This window comes from Haliotis cracherodii, unplaced genomic scaffold (assembly GCF_022045235.1).
Source record: "Haliotis cracherodii isolate W230 unplaced genomic scaffold, xgHalCrac1.p SCAF_7, whole genome shotgun sequence".
NCBI lineage: Eukaryota > Metazoa > Mollusca > Gastropoda > Lepetellida > Haliotidae > Haliotis > Haliotis cracherodii.
This window is the reverse complement of record NW_027266330.1, coordinates 59,192,178-59,212,231: the sequence shown is the minus strand read 5'-3', so window position 1 is coordinate 59,212,231 and position 20,054 is coordinate 59,192,178. Positions and strand designations below refer to the sequence as shown.

The 20,054-nt window shown below is 43.3% G+C and overlaps 1 protein-coding gene across 1 annotated transcript in view; it reads right to left on the bottom strand.

Annotated features, from left to right (window-relative positions):
* Nucleotides 1-17,977, bottom strand: part of LOC139449047 (uncharacterized) — a 47,676-nt gene extending 29,699 nt beyond the window's left edge. The window contains exons 1-12 of the mRNA XM_071230518.1: nucleotides 17,792-17,977; nucleotides 16,753-16,844; nucleotides 15,723-15,918; nucleotides 15,238-15,367; nucleotides 12,440-12,658; nucleotides 11,323-11,544; nucleotides 10,446-10,684; nucleotides 8,461-8,537; nucleotides 5,498-5,681; nucleotides 4,630-4,765; nucleotides 3,440-3,643; nucleotides 1,166-1,408 (exon numbers count right to left, since the gene is read on the bottom strand). Coding sequence (XP_071086619.1) covers nucleotides 1,166-1,408; nucleotides 3,440-3,643; nucleotides 4,630-4,765; nucleotides 5,498-5,681; nucleotides 8,461-8,537; nucleotides 10,446-10,684; nucleotides 11,323-11,544; nucleotides 12,440-12,658; nucleotides 15,238-15,367; nucleotides 15,723-15,918; nucleotides 16,753-16,844; nucleotides 17,792-17,977 — 2,128 coding nt within the window. The remainder of the gene's footprint in view (nucleotides 1-1,165; nucleotides 1,409-3,439; nucleotides 3,644-4,629; nucleotides 4,766-5,497; nucleotides 5,682-8,460; nucleotides 8,538-10,445; nucleotides 10,685-11,322; nucleotides 11,545-12,439; nucleotides 12,659-15,237; nucleotides 15,368-15,722; nucleotides 15,919-16,752; nucleotides 16,845-17,791) is intronic.
* Between the last annotated feature and the right edge of the window lie 2,077 nt (nucleotides 17,978-20,054).

The window sequence follows — 20,054 nt, the reverse complement described above, 5'->3', positions numbered from 1 at the left end:
ATACTGTGTTGACATACTGTGTTAATATACTGTGTTAATATACTGTGTTAATATACTGTGTTGACATACTGTGTTAATATACTGTGTTGATATACTGTGTTAACATACTGTGTTAATATACTGTGGTAATATACTGTGTTAACATAATGTGTTAATATACTGCCATAACATACTGTGTTAATATACTGTGTTAATATATTATGTTGACATACTGTGTTGACATACTGTGTGGACATACTGTGTGGACATACTGCGTTAATATTCTGTGGTCACATACTGTGTTAATATACTATGTTAATATACTATGTTGACATACTGTGTTGACATACTGTGTGGACATACTGTGTGGACATACTGTGTGGACATACTGCGTTAATATACTGTGGTAACATACTGTGGTAACACACTGTGTTAATATACTGTGTTGACAAACTGTGTTGACATACTGTGTTAATATACTGTGTTAACATACTGTGTTAATATACTGTGGTAACATACTGTGTTAACATACTGTGGTAGCATACTGTCTTAACATACTGTGGTAATATACTGTGTTGACATACTGTGGTAGCATACTGTGTTAATATACTGTGTTGACATACTGTGTTAATATACTGTGTTAATATACTGTGTTAATATACTGTGTTAATATACTGTGTTAATATACTGTGTTAATATACTGTGTTAATATACTGTGTTAATATACTGTGTTAACATACTGTGTTAATATACTGTGGTAATATACTGTGTTAACATAATGTGTTAATATACTGCCATAACATACTGTGTTAATATACTGTGTTAATATACTATGTTGACATACTGTGTTGACATACTGTGTTAATATACTATGTTAATATACTATGTTGACATACTGTGTTGACATACTGCGTTAATATACTGTGGTAACACACTGTGTTGATATACTGTGTTGACAAACTGTGTTGACATACTGTGTTAATATACTGTGTTAACATACTGTGTTAATATACTGTGGTAACATACTGTGTTAACATACTGTGGTAGCATACTGTCTTAACATACTGTGGTAATATACTGTGTTGACATATTGTGGTAGCATACTGTCTTAACATACTGTGGTAACATACTGTGGAAGCATACTGTCTTAACATACTGTGTTGACATACTGTGGTAACATACTCACCCTTGACTGGTTTAGAGACAAACACCTCCACTTCACACAATGCCATGACATCATCGGGACGGGGCGTGGTCACGCGTTTGATTCTGACATAGCGACCAAAGGTGTCAGACAGACAATCCATGGTAGTCCTCTCACGAGCTGGAACCACGGCCAGGTACGTATAACAGGGCGAGACGTCAGACTCAGGATAAACTTGGGGATTGGTCTTGTAGACCTCCACCTGGAAGTCATGACGATATCTCTCTGAAAAACGAAAGATGTTTATTATTTCATGATACATATATAATAGTATAATATACTTTGGTATATTTGGTTCAACGCTTCTTCGGTGTTACGTATCTTTAGTGTTAGTATACATGTTTGTGTCATGCTGAGTTTTAATGATCGGCAAATTGCGCCGCAATAATGTAGCTCACCTATCATGGAAATCGGATCTTTTCGTGACTCCGATACCATACCTTTCTGCCTTAAGATCTAAGGACCCCCATTGAAAACCTGGCCAGGTGAACCTTGCGCAAACTTTGACCGCCCAATCAAACAGATTTGGGTTCTTGGGCCAATCAGCTGTCAGTTTGTTCGATTTTTTTTATTTCGATTTGTACGAATGAAAATACTCATAGAACAGAAACATTTTTGATGGTACTTCCTGGGTGTGGACATGACATATCTACAATCTCATAATGGCGCCACCATACCTATCTTTTCGGCATTTGTCGTTTTAGCTCGTTCTCGAGATACAGAAATCAGACGCAATTTATTTATTGTTTTCTTTTCACTCAGCACCAGCTTAGATATATGACCGCTGTCTGTAGATAATTGAATCTGGTCTAGACAATCCACTGACTGACATCGTGAGCATCTGTCTTCGCGATTGGGATACGATGACACAAATCAACCAGGTCACCGAGCCCGACCACCCAGTCCCATTAGTATAAATCAGATGTGGGTGGATGCGTTGCTCGCGTGTAACGAGAATTCCACGCTGAGTGTCCTTAGAACATCGCCTGACACAGCTTCTTATGGGCGGTGGGGTAGCCTAATGGTTTAAGCGTTCGCTCGCCACGCCAAAGACCCGGGTTCGATTCCCCACATGAGTGCAATGTGTGAAGCCCATTTCTGGTGTCCCCCGCCGTGATATTGCTGGAATATTGCTAAAAGCGGCGTAAAACCATACTCACTCACTTCCAAAAAGATGCACCCAGATCTTCACGCAGGGAGGTAGCGTATCGGAATAATGGTCAGATTTTAATTAGATTGTTGATGATCTGGATATTCATTAGTTTAAAATGTCAATACAGACAGCCACTTAACCAAGGTTTCTCCTGACTAAAACAGAAATTAAAAAATTTGGACAAAACATGATGTCACCATAAAGAGAAATAAGGCTACCGCCCTCAGGCTGGCAGTTTCAGAGTGAGTGAGTAAGTGAGTGAGTGAGTGAGTGAGTGAGTGAGTTATGGTTTTACGCCGCTTTTAGCAATATTCCAGCAATATCACGGCGGGGGACACCAGAAATGGGCTTCACACATTGTTCCCATGTCGGGAATCGAACCCGGGTCTTCGGCGTGACGAGCGGACGCTTTAACCACTAGGCTACCCGACCGCCCCTGGAAGTTTCAGAGAAGAGGTTCACAGAGCCAAGCATGAATATTTGAGAGCATGGTCAAAACAAGGTCCATTTTTAGTATAGCAAAAGAACACGTGGTGAAGTCACTACCAAATGTATCAAATTTCATTTATTTTACCTTTTCATCAAAATTATCAAATATTGACCGCACATTGAGTTTTCAACATGTCTGCAATGGCGGCCATTTTGTAAATCGGATTTACACAAATGGAGGTGTCATCATTGGTAGGAACATGCATTTGACATATTAGCTTCGTTGTATTTTTGGAGAAGGGTCAAAGGTCAAAGGTGAAATAAAGGTCATCATTCAGAATATTTCTTAAAGCGGAACAAAAGTGTTAGGCCTATAACCGACGACATATATACCAAATTTCATTCAATTTTCCCCTTAAAAGGTTGAGTAAAGGCCATAAATAATACTTTTTCATTATATTTTATGATTCGGCAAAAAGGTAATGGGTAGACGATTAAATGAATACATAGTGCATTGTGGTTTATTGACGCTAGTCATTATCACAAGGTACCGATTTTTTTAAAAAGTCGTTCAACCACGTGTCGAGAGAAACGAACTGTCCAACACAACATTGTTCTGAGAAACATATGGCTGCACGTGCATTATATAATCAAATAAGTAGACGCATTATTACCGCAGGCGGCGCAGCTGGTCACGTGGCTGATGCCGACGCTCTTGACGTAGTAGTATCCCTGGAGGTCTACCTGCCACCATGAATCAGCATCGTTGCTGGTTGTCTCCCAACACGTCGACTGGGAGCCATCAACGACAGACGCTGGGTCGGGTCCCGTTGAAGACTCTGCTCTCTTTCTTAATGCCATGTTTTTGATGAGATGCACTGAAATGGATGGGTTCTGTCATAAACCACCATCTCCAAGAACGACCTTTTATCGGATATGTGCCTTTAACTAAAGAACAAAGGGATGAATTGTTTGGGGAAAATGATGCATTATGTTTAAGAAATACAGTTTGCTCTACCCCCATGTATAGTGTAACAAAGTATAGTTTATTAGACTGCCCTGAAATTAACGTGTAACGACGATGCTTGGTCGAGTGCTTTGACGTTGTAAAACTTCAGCTACAATGGTGCCTATTTCACATCACCCAACTAGGTCACACCTTGTAACTACTAACTGCAACAACCCCACCCTAGTATTTTGTATCCAAATACTTATATATATTTGTTTGTTTATTTGTTGTTTAACGCCGCTCTCAACAATATTCCAGCTATATGATGCCGGACTGTTAATAATCGAGTCTGGACCAGACAATCTAGTGAAACAAATCATGAGCATTGGTCCACGCAATTGGGATACGCTGACATACATCAACCAAGTCAGCGAGCCTGACCACCGGATCCCGTTAGTCGCCTCCTACGACAAGCATTACTGCACTTATGTAGCGACGTGCATGTACGCGTGTGTGCCGGTTTATACTAGTCCGGACTGCCGATTTCATTCTGCTAGCCCACTGAGATACCATGTCGCAGTAGACCACTAGACCACGGAGGTCGTCCCCAAATACAGACAGCTACGTTTATAACGAACATGCCTATAACGAATTGACAGATATGACGGACTGTTTTTTTGGTCCCGTCCATTTATGCCGTATATATGCTTATAACGAAATACGGTAATAACGGACTAAAATTAGTGTTCCCTTTGCGTTCGATATAACCGTAGTATGCTGAAGATCCTTCACAGAGGAGGTTACACAGAACACAGAGACCATCAAAACGCAAATTGCCACTCGGATTATATTTGTATTCATTGAACACTTGCACGTTAACTTGATGTCCTCCTCATTTCCTTGTTTGACCTTTACCTTTGTGAACCCCACGCAAGTTTCCATTGTTCATCTTGATCATCCTGGTAGAGATGTTCTCGAATCGTAGACAATCAATCTTCAGGCTTTCAAACAAATGAGGCACTTGCGTCATTTCCGTTTTGTCTACCTCAATCTGAAACCAACAAGTGGTTAGAACGCTTAGTCAGGAAGCTGTGGGCTGGCAGGCATTAAAGTTAGGTGACACTACATCTCGCACCAGCTCACACCAACTCGCTCCGGTTACACCAGCTCACACCAGTTACACCAGCTGATACCAGCCCACACCGGTTCACACCAGCTCGCACCAGTTACACCAGCTCACACTAGCTCCCACCAGCTCGCACCAGCTTGCACCAGTTACGCCATCTCACACCAGCTCGCATCAGTTCACACCAGCTCGCACCAGTTACACCAGCTCACACCAGCTCGCACCAGTTACACCAGCTTTCATTTTCAGCAGCAGTCACATGTTAAGCACAGTAACCATATTGACACGGTACAATGCCTCACATCCGCTAAACGCAACATGACATCCCATGAAGGTGTAACATTCGGGTTGATGCATAACTGTTTTCCTGAGAGTATACAGTCGATCTGTCCGCAGAATTACGATGTGTAGTGAACCATTCATAAAAATTTCACGGCTATTTTGCCTTTCACGTCCAATGGAATCTGTTTCGGCAGATAATCCAGGATGATTATTGTCTGTCGTTGACGTTTCTTGATGGCTCCGGTGAGCCGAACACAACAACATTTTGTGTATCCTTGTGTCTAAACAGAAAGTTCGAGTCGGCGAAATTGGCAGTACAAATAAAACAGCCGATCGGACATTGAGAAAAGGGAACATTATTTATGGGCTACTTACACGAATGATGTCTGGCATAACGGTAAAGACCAAGTGATGTTCAGGTCCCGGGGTAGAGAGGCTCGTGTTGATCAACGTTGTTCGGCTTCCATAGTCAGCTGATCCGATCAGGGTCGAGTCGTTTGAATTTAGCTCCACGGTGAAGGCAATGGTGGTGTTCTCGATCTCAAGGGAAAACTTGGCTCTAGGGAAAAGAAGATAAAGAACATTGTGTTTGTTCGTTTGTTTGCTTGTTGTTGAATGTTGCACTCAAAAATTCAAATATTCTAGATTTACTGAAATCGTTGCTCCTTATGGTAATATTGAATGACCCACAGGGATAAGGTATATGTGTGTATCCAACATGTATATGCTTGGTAACTACAATGTATGTTTAAATGTATGTCTTTTGCCTTTGTTGTTTAACGCTGCACTCATCAATATACCAGCTCTGTGGCGGCGGTATGTTGATAATCAAGTCTGGACCAGACAATCCAGTGACTGACATCATGAGCATCGATCTACCGAACTAAAATACGTGACCTACATTGGTGGAGAGCGTGTTCTACATGGGTGGAGAGTGTGTCCTACATGGGTGGAGAGTGTGTCCTACACGGGTGGAGAATGTGTCCTACATGGGTGGAGAGTGTGTCCTACATGGGTGGAGAGCATGTCCTACATGGGTGGAGAGTGTGTCCTACATGGGTGGAGAGTGTGTTCTACATGAGTGGAGAGTGTGTCCTACATGGGTAGAGAGCGTGTCCTACATGGGTGGAGAGTGTGTCCTACATGGATGGAGAGTGTGTCCTACATGGATGGAGAGTGTGTCCTACATGGGTGGAGAGTGTGTCCTACATGGGTGGAGAGTGTGTTCTACATGGGTGGAGAGTGTGTCCTACACGGGTGGAGAATGTGTCCTACATGGGTGGAGAGTGTGTCCTACATGGGTGGAGAGCATGTCCTACATGGGTGGAGAGTGTGTCCTACATGGGTGGAGAGTGTGTTCTACATGAGTGGAGAGTGTGTCCTACATGGGTAGAGAGCGTGTCCTACATGGGTGGAGAGTGTGTCCTACATGGATGGAGAGTGTGTCCTACATGGATGGAGAGTGTGTCCTACATGGGTGGAGAGTGTGTCCTACATGGGTGGAGAGTGTGTTCTACATGGGTGGAGAGTGTGTCCTACATGGATGGAGAGTGTGTCCTACATGGGTGGAGAGTGTGTCCTACATGGGTGGAGAGTGTGTTCTACATGGGTGGAGAGTGTGTCCTACATGGGTGGAGAGTGTGTCCTACATGGGTGGAGAGTGTGTCCTACATGGGTGGAGCGTGTGTCCTACATGGGTGAAGAGCGTGTCCTACATGGGTGGAGAGCGTGTCCTATATGGGTGGAGAGCGTGTCCTACATGGGTGGAGAGCGTGTCCTACATGGGTGGAGAGCGTGTTCTACATGGGTGGAGAGCGTGTCCTACATGGGTCGAGAGTGTGTTCTACATGGGTGGAGAGTGTGTCCTACATGGGTGGAGAGTGTGTCCTATATGGGTGGAGAGCGTGTCCTACATGGGTGGAGAGTGTGTTCTACATGGGTGGAGAGCGTGTCCTACATGGGTCGAGAGTGTGTCCTACACGGGTGGAGAGTGTGTCCTACATGGGTGGAGAGTGTGTTCTACATGGGTGGAGAGCGTGTCCTACATGGGTGGAGAGTGTGTTCTACATGGGTGGAGAGTGTGTCCTACATGGGTGGAGAGTGTGTCCTATATGGGTGGAGAGCGTGTCCTACATGGGTCGAGAGTGTGTCCTACATGGGTGGAGAGTGTGTCCTACATGGGTGGAGAGTGTGTCCTACATGGGTGGAGAGTGTGTCCTACATGGGTGGAGAGTGTGTCTTACATGGGTGGAGAGTGTGTCCTACATGGGTGGAGAGTGTGTCTTACATGGGTGGAGAGTGTGTCCTACATGGGTGGAGAGTGTGTCCTACTTTGTGGAGAGCGTGTCCTACATAGGTGGAGAGTGTGTCCTACTTTGTGGAGAGCGTGTCCTACATAGGTGGAGAGTGTGTCCTACATGAGTGGAGAGTGTGTCCTACATGGGTGGAGAGTGTGTCCTACATGGGTGGAGAGTGTGTCCTACATGAGTGGAGAGTGTGTCCTACATGGGTGGAGAGTGTGTCCTACATGGGTGGAGAGTGTGTCCTACACGGGTGGAGAGTGTGTCCTACACGGGTGGAGAGTGTGTCCTACATGGGTGGAGAGTGTGTCCTACACGGGTGGAGAGTGTGTCCTACACGGGTGGAGAGTGTGTCCTACATGGGTGGAGAGTGTGTCCTACATGGGTGGAGAGTGTGTCCTACTTTGTGGAGAGTGTGTCCTACATGGGTGGAGAGTGTGTCCTACATGGATGGAGAGTGTGTCCTACACGGGTGGAGAGTGTGTCCTACATGGGTGGAGAGTGTGTCCTACATGGGTGGAGAGTGTGTCCTACATGGGTGGAGAGTGTGTCCTACACGGGTGGAGAGCGTGTCCTACATGGGTGGAGAGTGTGTCCTACATGGGTGGAGAGTGTGTCCTACATGGGTGGAGAGTGTGTCCTACTTTGTGGAGAGTGTGTCCTACATGGATGGAGAGTGTGTCCTACACGGGTGGAGAGTGTGTCCTACATGGGTGGAGAGTGTGTCCTACATGGGTGGAGAGTGTGTCCTACATGGGTGGAGAGTGTGTCCTACACGGGTGGAGAGCGTGTCCTACATGGGTGGAGAGTGTGTCCTACATGGGTGGAGAGTGTGTCCTACATGGGTGGAGAGTGTGTCCTACTTTGTGGAGAGTGTGTCCTACATGGATGGAGAGTGTGTCCTACATGGGTGGAGAGCGTGTCCTACACGGGTGGAGAGTGTGTCCTACATGGGTGGAGAGTGTGTCCTACACGGGTGGAGAGTGTGTCCTACACGGGTGGGGAGTGTGTCTGACATGGGTAGAGTATGTTTCGTACCCTTCAGGGGAAAGAGTCGCCCACACCTCCAGTGATGAGAATACGGTAAAGTCACAAGTATTCCGGAACTCGAAAACCTGGAACATAATCACAGCATGAAATACAAATTTATAGACACATATATACATACATGTATAAAGATATATATATATATACATATATATATATATATATATATATATATATATATATATATATATATATATATATATATATATATATATATATATATATATATATGAATGAATATATATATATATATATGCACACATGTATCAAAACATATATACATACATGTACAAACACATATATACATACAAGTATAAACACATACACATAGATGTAAACTGAGGGGCAAAAGAAAGTATACCGAGTTAGTTTTGTGTAATTGAAAATTGAAAGAACTGTTGTAAATTTTAGTGTCAATGTAACCATCACTCATTCGTGTAAGAGTTACCAAAGCAATCTGTTTCTGGCTAATGTTGTGTAGAAATATAAGCTGGTTCAATGACGCAACCACATGATCCGAGCAAGCTTTAAATGTTGTAAATATGTTTGTGTGTTTGTTTGTTTGTTGTTTAACGCCGCACTCAGCAATATTCCAGCTATATGACGGCGGTCTGTAAATAATCGAGTCTGGACCAAACGATCCAGTGATTGATATCATGAGCATCGATCCACACAATTAGGGTCGATGACATTTATCAACCAAGTCAGCGAGCCTGACCACCCGATCCCGTTAGTCGCCTCCTACGACAAGCATAGTCGCCTTTGCTATGTGTCTTAACGGAGCTTGCGAGAAATAGATGTCGAATAGATATTGAGGCAAATCCATAGACTGTTGAAGACTCTCGCCATCAGTCCAGACACGGATCAAATCGACATAGTTTGGATTACATTTCTTCGTTTTGTTAAAATCAAGGTGGCACAAGTTACGTTTAGAGGCAGGAAGCTCATGATCAAGACGTAAGCCTTGAAGTCTGACGTAATCGACAGAGCACGTTCACGTCATACATCTCTGTGCCACGATTTCTTGTCAACCAGGAATACATGCTTGCCCTTTTCGAAAAATAACTATTGCATTTTTCAAATGAAATGACTGAGAGTAACGTGTAATTGATCAAACTACCTGGTCGTATGAATGTAAATACTCCGTTTCACATTTTATCGCAAAACAGATTAAAATGGATGGCCACGACATCTAAACGTGATTCTATCTGATTCAAGCATGGTATTCCAAGACTTTAATGTACATATAGTCATGTGAACGAAATGAATGTTTTGCACTGGCCATGGGAAAGCGGTCAAAATGGTTCAAGATTAAACAGCCTTTTTCATATAATAGCTGCCCAGATTAAACTCGACTTAGGTCTTAATTCCATTGATTTATTATCATCATATATTTCAAACGTTTAATTCCGTTTGTAGAATGGGATGAAAAAATTCCCTCAATATGATGCTGTGATAATACAATGAAGGTGTTTGTATCATTAATGAAAGAGTGAGTGAGTGAGGTTTTACGCCGCTTTTAGCAATATTCCAGCAATATCACGGCGGGGGACACCGCAAATGGGCTTCACACATTGTACCCATGTCGGGAATCGAACCCGGGTCTTCGGTGTGACGAGCGAACGCTTTAAACACTAGGCTACCCAACCGCCTCCATTAATAAGAGCGCTGACACTGAAACCTGTATGGAAGGAACCGTCAAGTTTCCGTCAAGATATTATTCATCTTTGAAACCGTCTGCGTATGAACGAATGACCACTTCCGTCCCTTTTGTTTCGAGATAAAAAAAACACTGACAATTTCATCATGATTTTTTATCATCATATGTTATATGTCTATCATCATTAGGATATGTACTTTCTAATGTTTGTTTGTTGTTTAACACCGCACTCAACAATATTTCATCTATACGACGGGGGTCTGTAAATAATCGAGTATGGACACGCACGCATGCACACTCTCTATCTCCCACTTACATCAATATCTCTTACTCCGTCTGTGTATTCAAACACATTCTGAACACATTTTATGGGAGTCCCTTTCCAACGCTGACCGCTGGAGCACGTCATGACAGTGGAGTTGACGTCATCACACGTGGCGTAGTTGTCCCGGCACGTGTAGGTCGCCACTGCCTGTGTGGCAGAGTAGGCGAGTGACGTCACACTTTCCTCCTCCACGGGGGGAGGGCCGCAGTGAAACGGTGACCACGCACTGGCTGGAAGACCACAATATGAGTGAGTGAGTAAGTGAATGAGTGAGTGAGTATGGTTTTACGCCCCTTAAACAATATTCCAGCAATATCACGATGGGGGAAACCAGAAATGGGCTTCACACATTGTACCCAAGTCGGGAATCGAACCCGGGTGTTCGGCGTGACGAGCGAACGCTTTAACCACCAGGCTCCCCGACCGCCCCAGAAGACTTGAGGTGAGGTTGCATTACATTGTGTTTGGACACTGATTAGTTGTTCTGAATGTAGTACTGTTAAAAGTAAGCAGTTTTGAGGAAGTTACAATATTTAGATGCTGGTGTCTTGTGTGAACTTCCTGAATACCGTGGACTGATGTGGAATATTCTGTAATGTTCAAGTGCCGCTAGACTGGTGATGGCAATGTGTAGAAATTTCCAGCAGTTATTTTGACTGTATATAAGAGGACAAGATCATGCCTCTCGTATCCCTCACACATTTCATCACATCAAGAGCAGCTTTCGTGTGAAGATCACTCATCACCACGGATTCCCTGCCTGGGCGAAATAATAGGGGAACTTTCCATCACTGTCAATTGCAAGTGGTTTAAATAACACGTCAGTACATTTGATAATTCTCCATGGTGTAAAGAATTATATACTTACGTTTCAAGCTGGTCCCATAAACCTCAACTTCACATAAGGTAAGGAGATCGGAGTTGTTTCTTCTTGCTTTGGGCACTATCTTAACATACCTGCCCAACACCTCCTCACCACAGACCAACCTCTCCGTGGTCTCTGGCTCCATGTCACCGTGATACAGATAGCAGACCTTGTCCTCCTCGCTGTGCCCACTCACTGAGATCTCGAAGTCATGGGGCTTTGTGTCTGAAACGGTCAGGGAGGACAGCATGAGACACCAAGCCGACTGAACTGAGGATCGGCTGGATACAATGTCTGCCTTGACTGACGTGTCATCATGCTTCTACCACATGGGACCGCCTCCGTGGTCTAGTGGATAGAGCCTCTACCCAGGGAGCGGAAGGTTCGTGGTTCGAACCCCAAAAGTCATACCAAAAGACGAGTCACACAAAAGAAGCTAAAAGATGATAACCAACCTGGCGCTCACCATTTAGGGGATAAAACAAGGACTGGTCGGCTCGGAGTCCTTTTTCAGCCCATCATGATGTATAACCCAGGGCACGGGTGGCCCAGTCGTCTAAGGCGCCGCGATTCGCTGTGCAGAGTTGCGTCCCTTGGGCACGCCAGAAACCTATGATTGTGGGTTCGAATCCCGGTTCGTCCCGATTATGTTTTTAGGTTTGTCAGCACCATACCCGTGCTCGTGGGTTTCACCGAAGTGGTAAACGTCCGAGACGTGCATCACTTCGGGCTTTCCTCCCACATTAAACTGACACGCCGCGATATAACTGGAATACTGTTAAAAGTGGCGTTAAACCCAACTTACTCACATTCACACTGATGTATAACCAGAATATTGCGTTAACCACATTAACTCCACACTGCAAACCACAGTCGTCAATATAATATATGCATGTTGACAGCCTCACTACAGATACTGTTCATGTTTTATTGGCGAATACGGCTTAATGGATCAGACTAGATGACTTGGTTATTCGAGTGCCATCATTCCCGAACGCGTGGGTCGTTACTCATAATATCAATCACTGGAATGTCTCGTCAAGAATCGATTACTTACAGGCTGCTGTCTACAGCTGGACTATTGCGACCTTAACCAAACAGACAAGAAATCACAGATTACCGCATGGTTGAGAGGAGCACGTGCTGCTGGTGACGACGATGTCCCGGATGTAGTAGTAACCCTGTAAGTCTACCTCCCATAATGCATCAGTGTCGTTCTCTGCATGGGACCAGCAGGTTTTGTTCGCGTCGCCGTCAACCATCCCCCCCGGCTCGGCTCTCGCGCCATTGGTGCTGGATGCGGCTGTTTTGTTCAAGGCAAGATTTGACGGTATCGGCTCTGAGGATAAGAAGGAACATCGTCATCCCTGCTAGATGATACCCATTTTATATTTTACATGTGAATGTGTTCCATGAATTTCATTTGAACCACAATCTCATTAAAATCAGAAACTAGTTCTCGCTGTCGCTAAACAAAGATCTGAGGACATCCCATTACGGGTCACGTCAGAACGACCTTTCATCCGACCAATCAAAGCGTCGCTTACCAGATCAAGAAATGGACAGTCAGAATGTGTTTTCTTATCATGCAACCTCGAAAACGTTAACACGAGGTATTCTTAACGACAGTTATGGCCCGTAACTGATTGACTGATTTGACTGTTTCCGTCAAAATTATCGTCTATCTCTCGCTTCCGTGGGATACAAATTTGAACGAAGGAGGCGTTGCACAGTATGTGGGATTCACTGCCATACAATGTCATAAATATATTAGACATTCCGGAATGGTCGTTTGTTCAGTTTTCAAATTGTTTATCGAGAACTGTGTCACAGATTTTTCAAGCGTAGTCTGAAATGGAAGTCGCCATGTTGAAACGAGTGCCGTAATGCTGCTTTCTAATTGGCTGATGCAGACTTCTTGGTTGTCATTTCAGTGGTCGGTCAAAGTTCTCGAAAGGTCATTCTGACGTGACCTGTAATGGGATGTCCTCAGATCTTTGTTTAGCAGCAGCGAGAACTTAGATCTGATTTTAATGAGATTGAATTGAACCATGGATTAGGAAAATACTCGATTTTGGTCAATCAGAGGTTATCAAAATTAATCACAATAAACCCACTCTTATTGAAATAGCCGATTTGACGGCCGAATTACCTCGGAAGGTAATGTTTCGAAAATAGTACTTCCTTTACAGTCATTACGGTAGGCATATTTTAATAAACATATTATTGTCTACAAAATACAAAGTTGCGGTTATTACAATACTCAAAGGATGTGTGGTAATACATAGAAAACCACAAAACGAATGTATTTCATTTTTTCAGGACAACAGAGGGTTTGCTATTTGACGCTTTTCCACACGACCGTGACGTCTTAGCTGTTGCATCACAAAGAGCGATATGACGTCACGATAGAGACACGCTTGCTTAGTTTAGGGCTGCCCACCTCATGTGAGCTGCCGAAGTTGCCGTGCTACATCCTTTCAGTGCCTGTCATAAGTTCGAGTGACGTATCACGGTGTGAACAAACTGCTGGAGCAGATAGAGCGCCATAATTTGTTTAAAGGCTGTTGTCGGTGATTCCGTCAATTCTGATAGACAACCCACTCCAAATACTGGACTCAACCCATGCCGCTTCATTCAGTGATTTGCTTACACCAAAGGGGTTCATCTTTGATTCTACCATGATATTGATGAATGCTTCATTCCTTTTTGATACGGAAACCCCTTTCAAATATATTAAGCCTTTTCACAAAAAACGTTCGTATGAATACATTGATAGCCTACATATCGTTTCATAAAAAAATGTCTGCCAGTTAAAATTAAGATAAAGTGGTATCCACTCTACAGTGGGACTACATCAAATTTCAAAACACAGTAGGTTTATCTCCTAATTTAGTCATGGTAGAACGGGGATAAACACACTGTGTTTCCAATGTAGAGTTAGTTTACCTGATTTACCCATTGATTTGAAGAATGCTCGATTCTGATGGGTGAATCAGAGGTTTCAAATGACATTAACTACCTATGATTAAAACAGCTGATTTGACACGTGTTCAGGTCGAAATTCGATTTAGCGAGGTTACATCTACTTGTCAACTAGCTCTTGATTGCAAACGCAGTATGTTTATCCCATTCCTGGAGGTGTGCATTATTTTTTACACTGTGTTAATATCTAAATATCTTAAACATGTTATATCATACAAAAATAATGGGGAAACTTCAGGTAGAATGTATAGGGATATCACTAATGTGTGTCTTTGGACATTATTGTTTCCTTGTATATCTTTGTTTCCTTGTATATTGTTATTTCCTTGAATATTGTTGTTACTTTATATACTGTTATTTCCCTGTCTTCTGTATTTTCCTTGACTATTGTTGTTTCCTTGGATTCTTTGGTTCATTGAATATTGTTGTCTCCTTGAATATTGTTGATTTCTTGAATATTATTGTTTCCTTGAATATTGTTGTCTCCTTGAATATGGTTGTTTCCTTGAATTTTGTTGTTTCCTTGTATACTGTTGTAACTTTATATATTGTTGTTTCCTTGCCTTCTGTTGTTTCCTTGAATATTGTCGATTCCTTGAATATTGTTGTTTTCTTATATGTTGTTGTTTCTTGTAAACTGTTGCTACTTTATATATTGTTGTTTCCTTGTATATTGACGTATCCTTTTTTATTGGTGTTTCCTTGTCTATTGTTCACGTGCTGTATGATTTGGAGAGACACAACACCTACGTTTTACAGTATCTCTGCTCATGGTCACGTACTGTATGATTTGGCGAGACACAATACCTACGTTTTATAAGATCTCTGCCCACGGTCACGTACTGTTTGATTTGGAGAGACACTGTACCTACGTTTTACAGTATCTCTGCTTATGGTCAAGTACTGTATGATTTGGCGAGACACAATACCTACGTTTTACAGTATCTCTGCTCATGGTGACCCCGGTCTGCCGGATGCTGAGACCAGCTACTGCTAGAGATCCTATACGGTGCGACATCTGGTAGTGGGGATAGTTCCTGATCAACACACCATCAACTGTAGCCTGAAACACGGCAAGAGTGAGTGAGTGACCGGGCTCTGATTGAGTGAGTGATTGAGTGAGTGAGTGGGCTCTGAGTGAGTGAGTGAATGAGTGAGTGAGTGAGTGAGTTAGGTTTAACGCTGGATGGAATAAGGCCCGAAGTCACGCAGTTTATCAGTTTACAAGAGTATGATGAGAGACCCAGAAACATAATCGGAGCGAACCGGGATTCGAACCCACAATGGACCGTCCTGGCGTGAGCAAGGGACGTAACTCTGCACAGTGAATTGCGGCGCCATGGACGACTGGGCCACCCTTGGATTGTGGACTAGATGAATCGTGGTAAAGACGTACACAGTGGACATGATCGCCTTACCTGAATGCTATCACTGTAAAACGTGAACACAAAATGGTACTCGGCGTCTTTCTGAAGGGCTGGGAAGTCAATAGATGTCACTTGTTCAGGACTGCCGGTGTATCGTGTGAGGAATTCCCCCGCAGAGACCGAGTCAAACCCTAATCCGATTATCACTTCGCTGGAGTTCTTAGTCTCCAGACTTACTTGGTACCTCCTGAAAATTTAATGAGCTGATGGATAAATTGATGGATGGATGAATTAATGAACAAGCGTGGTCAGTAGCAAAGCACAGAAGATAAGAAAAATATCACCTGTCTTCCTGACCTGCATTGCTAACGTACCGAACGTTACGTTTGTTCAACTAGGTGTTTTATTGTTTACATCTCGAACCCTCCGTTCATTCTCACTTACTTCAAACAAGGTAACCTGACACAGCTGCCGACAGTTTGTATCCAAAATGACCTAACACGTCTCGCAGCTACCCAAATCAACTTAAAGTTCTTAAAACATTCAGAGCCTCAGTAAAGCTTTCAAAAAGGTTTATGGTAGACATTTAAAACAATTTGACACATCGGTGGCAAAAATGACGTCCGATGAAATTCCCTATTTTGATTTATAGCAAATGTTTCCGTGTTAAGCAATATCCCAGCAATATCACAGCGGGGGACACCAGGCATGGGCTTCACACATTGTACCGATGTCGGGAATCGAATCCAGGCCTTCGGCGTTACGAGCGAACGCTTTAACCACTAGGCTACCCAACCGCCCCCACATATTTAGAGACAAGGGTGCTGTTGTACGAAACAGCTTAGCGCCACGACTGTGTAATCTATGTTAAGGTATGGGAGTTACGATCACCTTAGCGCTAAGATCGCTTTGTACAACGGCGCCCAGGAACACATGACGAGCAAACACTTCAGCCACCCTAAGGGTTTAGGGATACGAGGTTGGTTTTGAGCGTTTTATACTGGATCGGCAAACTCTTACATACAATTATTTTTTTATCATTTATTAATATTCGTGTGCATTGTAATTAATAGATACTTACGGTATACTCCCATTTGGCTTCAGCCAAGCTTCTATGCGTGTCCCAAGTTTAAAAGGGCAGCCAAAAATAACTGAAGAATTTTCACCCTGAAACTTTAAAAAAACTAGCTCGTTAGAGGATGACCTTTTTACAATTACGATTGTTTATGTTTTCAGTTTTCATATGAACTGCTATTACTTTGTATTAATGTGTCCATAACATGAAATTGCGTACTTTAGCCGGAGCAGGATCCGCTGATTATGGGTTCGAACACCATAACCGGACCTGCAATGATCCGTGGTTTGTTAGGACAATATACATGCTCGTGACTTTCATCAAAGCGTCTACGGCCTGTGTTACTCCGCGCATGTTAAGCTGAGAAGTCATGATAGAGTGAGTGAGTTTGGTTTAACGCCGCTTTTAACATTATTCCAGTTATATCACGACGTGTCAGCTTAATGTGGGAGGAAAGCCCGAAGTGATGCAGGTCTCGGACATATACCAGTTCGGTGAAACCCACGAGCATAGTATGGTGCTGACAAACCTAGAAACATAATCGGGACGAACCGGGATTCGAACCCACAATCATAGGTTTCTGGCGTGCCCAAGGGACGCAACTCTGCACAGCGAATCGCAGCGCCTTAGACGACTGGTCCCGTGCCCCCCAGTCGTGATAGAAGTAAAATACTGTTCAGTGCGTCCTTAAAGCGAATTCATTCACTCACACCGCGGCCTTAAAAACCAAATCATGGTGGTTACCAATTACAACATCAAAATATTATCTTTTTACTTTTCGTCGATATAGGTAACATATTTCGGATAAAGGCTTACATATTCCGTTAAGCATTTTAGAAAAGGTTGGGTCTGGGATTTTATATAAAAGAAATTTTATAAAAGAAAACGAAAACAGGAACAATAATAATAATGTCCTGTTGCGAAAATAATAACTGTTTTCGCCTTCTGCTTTCACAGAAAAAATATTGCATGTTTTGAAAAAAATACATCATGCCTCTAACAAAATTCCCTTTCCAGAATGTTAAATGGAGGGTCCCCAACTCACCGAGATATTTTCAACAGCTTTCACACACGGGACTGGCTCTCCCTTCCACCCCAGCTCGCCTTCACATCGCAAGACGTTGCCGTAGTCGCTGCAGACTGTGTAGTTGCCATCGCACATGTAGGTCGCTATTGACGCGTTCAGGGTGTATGATATTTTCACAGACATGTTCTCAAGCACTGGGGGCATGGGGCAGTTCCTTGGGGTCCACGGGCTTACTGCCACAGCTGGGGGATATTGCAAGTTATTGACATGCTACAGACAATGCGAGATTAATATTTCAGATTTTGCATGTTTTGCATGAAAAAGAATTAGGATTTGGATGATAAAGTGATTGATTAGTGCTCAGTACTCAGAAACATTCCACGACATCGATCTAGGACGTCGTGTTGGTCCCGATTATGGGTTCGAATCCCTGTTCGCCCCGAATATGTTTCTAGGTTTGTCAGCACCATACCCGTGCTCGTGGTACCTGCATCACTTCGAGCTTTCCTCCCTCATTAAGCTGACACGCCGTGATATAACTGGAATACTGTTAAAAGCGGTGTTAAACCCAACTCACTCACTCACTCACTCATCACTCATTCCGATATGGACAGACAACACAGCCAGTTGTAACCCACGATACCTCCCGGTCCAGGCCAATCCTCATACAATGGTACCTTTCGTTTTGAAACCAACTTCAGCTCGACGTTCGTTTACACACATGAACCGCAGACTGACTCATCCCTGATTTAATCTCGACATTAAATGAACAGCAGACTGACAAATCCCTGATTTAATCTCGACATTAAATGAACAGCAGATTGACACATCCCTGATTTAATCTCGACATTAAATGAACAGCAGACTGACACATCCCTGATTTAATCTCGACATTAAATGAACAGCAGACTGACTCATCCCTGATTTAATCTCGACATTAAATGAACCGCAGACTGACACATCCCTGATTTCATCTCGACATTAAATGAACAGCAGACTGACTCATCCCTGATTTAATCTCGACATTAAATGAACAGCAGACTGACACATGACTGCCCTAATCTCGACATTATCACACACTGAACCGATCGTCTTGATATAAATGAATAGTGACAGACGCGGGGATAAAATCACCCACTGCTCCCACTGTGTAAATTCTGTCACCGAACTTGTGACAATGACTTACCTTTCATGACACTTTTTGTTCCCCACACTTCAACTTCACAAACAGTCAAAAGATCATTTGCACTTGTTTTTCTCGTCGCCCGCAAGACGACATAGCGCCCCACGGTGTCCCCGCGACATTGGATGAATTCACTTGTGGAAAAGCGGATATAACCATTGTAAAACTGACACAGCCTCGCTTTCGCATCTGGATCCGACGACGGATTGGTCATATACAGGTCCAGGGCAAAGTCGTGCAGTCCGGAGTCTGCAAGGAATGGAATCCACAGGTACAAGGAATGGAGTTATAACAGGCTACAGAAACATGAGGAGAAACAGAATGGTTTGGGTGTTAGTTGATAGCATGTTTCTGTGTGGAGAGTAACATCTAGTTGGTATCATCAGAGAGTCTGTACAAGAAGGGGGGCACTCGGCTACTTCTGTGGGCCTCATGCACAATTTCTGGGCACGCCCGTTAGTATCAGATGGCTTCCACCTGTTATGACGAATGTAGACTTTAAACAGATTATGAATGCTGACTCGGGTTGGTTGGTTGGTTTGTTTTTTAACGCCGCACTCAGCAATATTCCAGCTATATTACAGCGGTCTGTAAAATAATCGAGTCTGGACTAGACAATCCAGTGATTGATATCATGAGCATCGATCCAAGCAGTTGGGATACGATGACATGCATCAATCAAGTCAGCGAGCCTGACCACCCGATCCCGTTAGTCGCCTCTTACGACAAGCATAGTAGCCTTTTACGGCAAGCATGGGTTGCTGAAGACCTATTCTACCCCGGATCTTAACTTGTCTGCTAACTCAGGACAAAAAAAACAAAGAGTATGTTTTGTGAAAAGGTGAGTTTAACTTTCTTTTGTTTTGGGACATGAAGTAGCTGTCATGAACTTGCTTTCGATGTATTTGAAGTGACTTGTCATCAGCATCTGGCATCTGTTTGTATAAAACCTGAGGCAAAACTAGCTTTATCAAGTATTTGATAACTTATTTGGTATTTAACTAAATTATGTTTTTAGATATAAAACGTCAACGCCAGAGAGTGAGTGAGTGAGTGAGATTTTACGCCGCTTTTAGCAATATTAATATTCCAGCAATA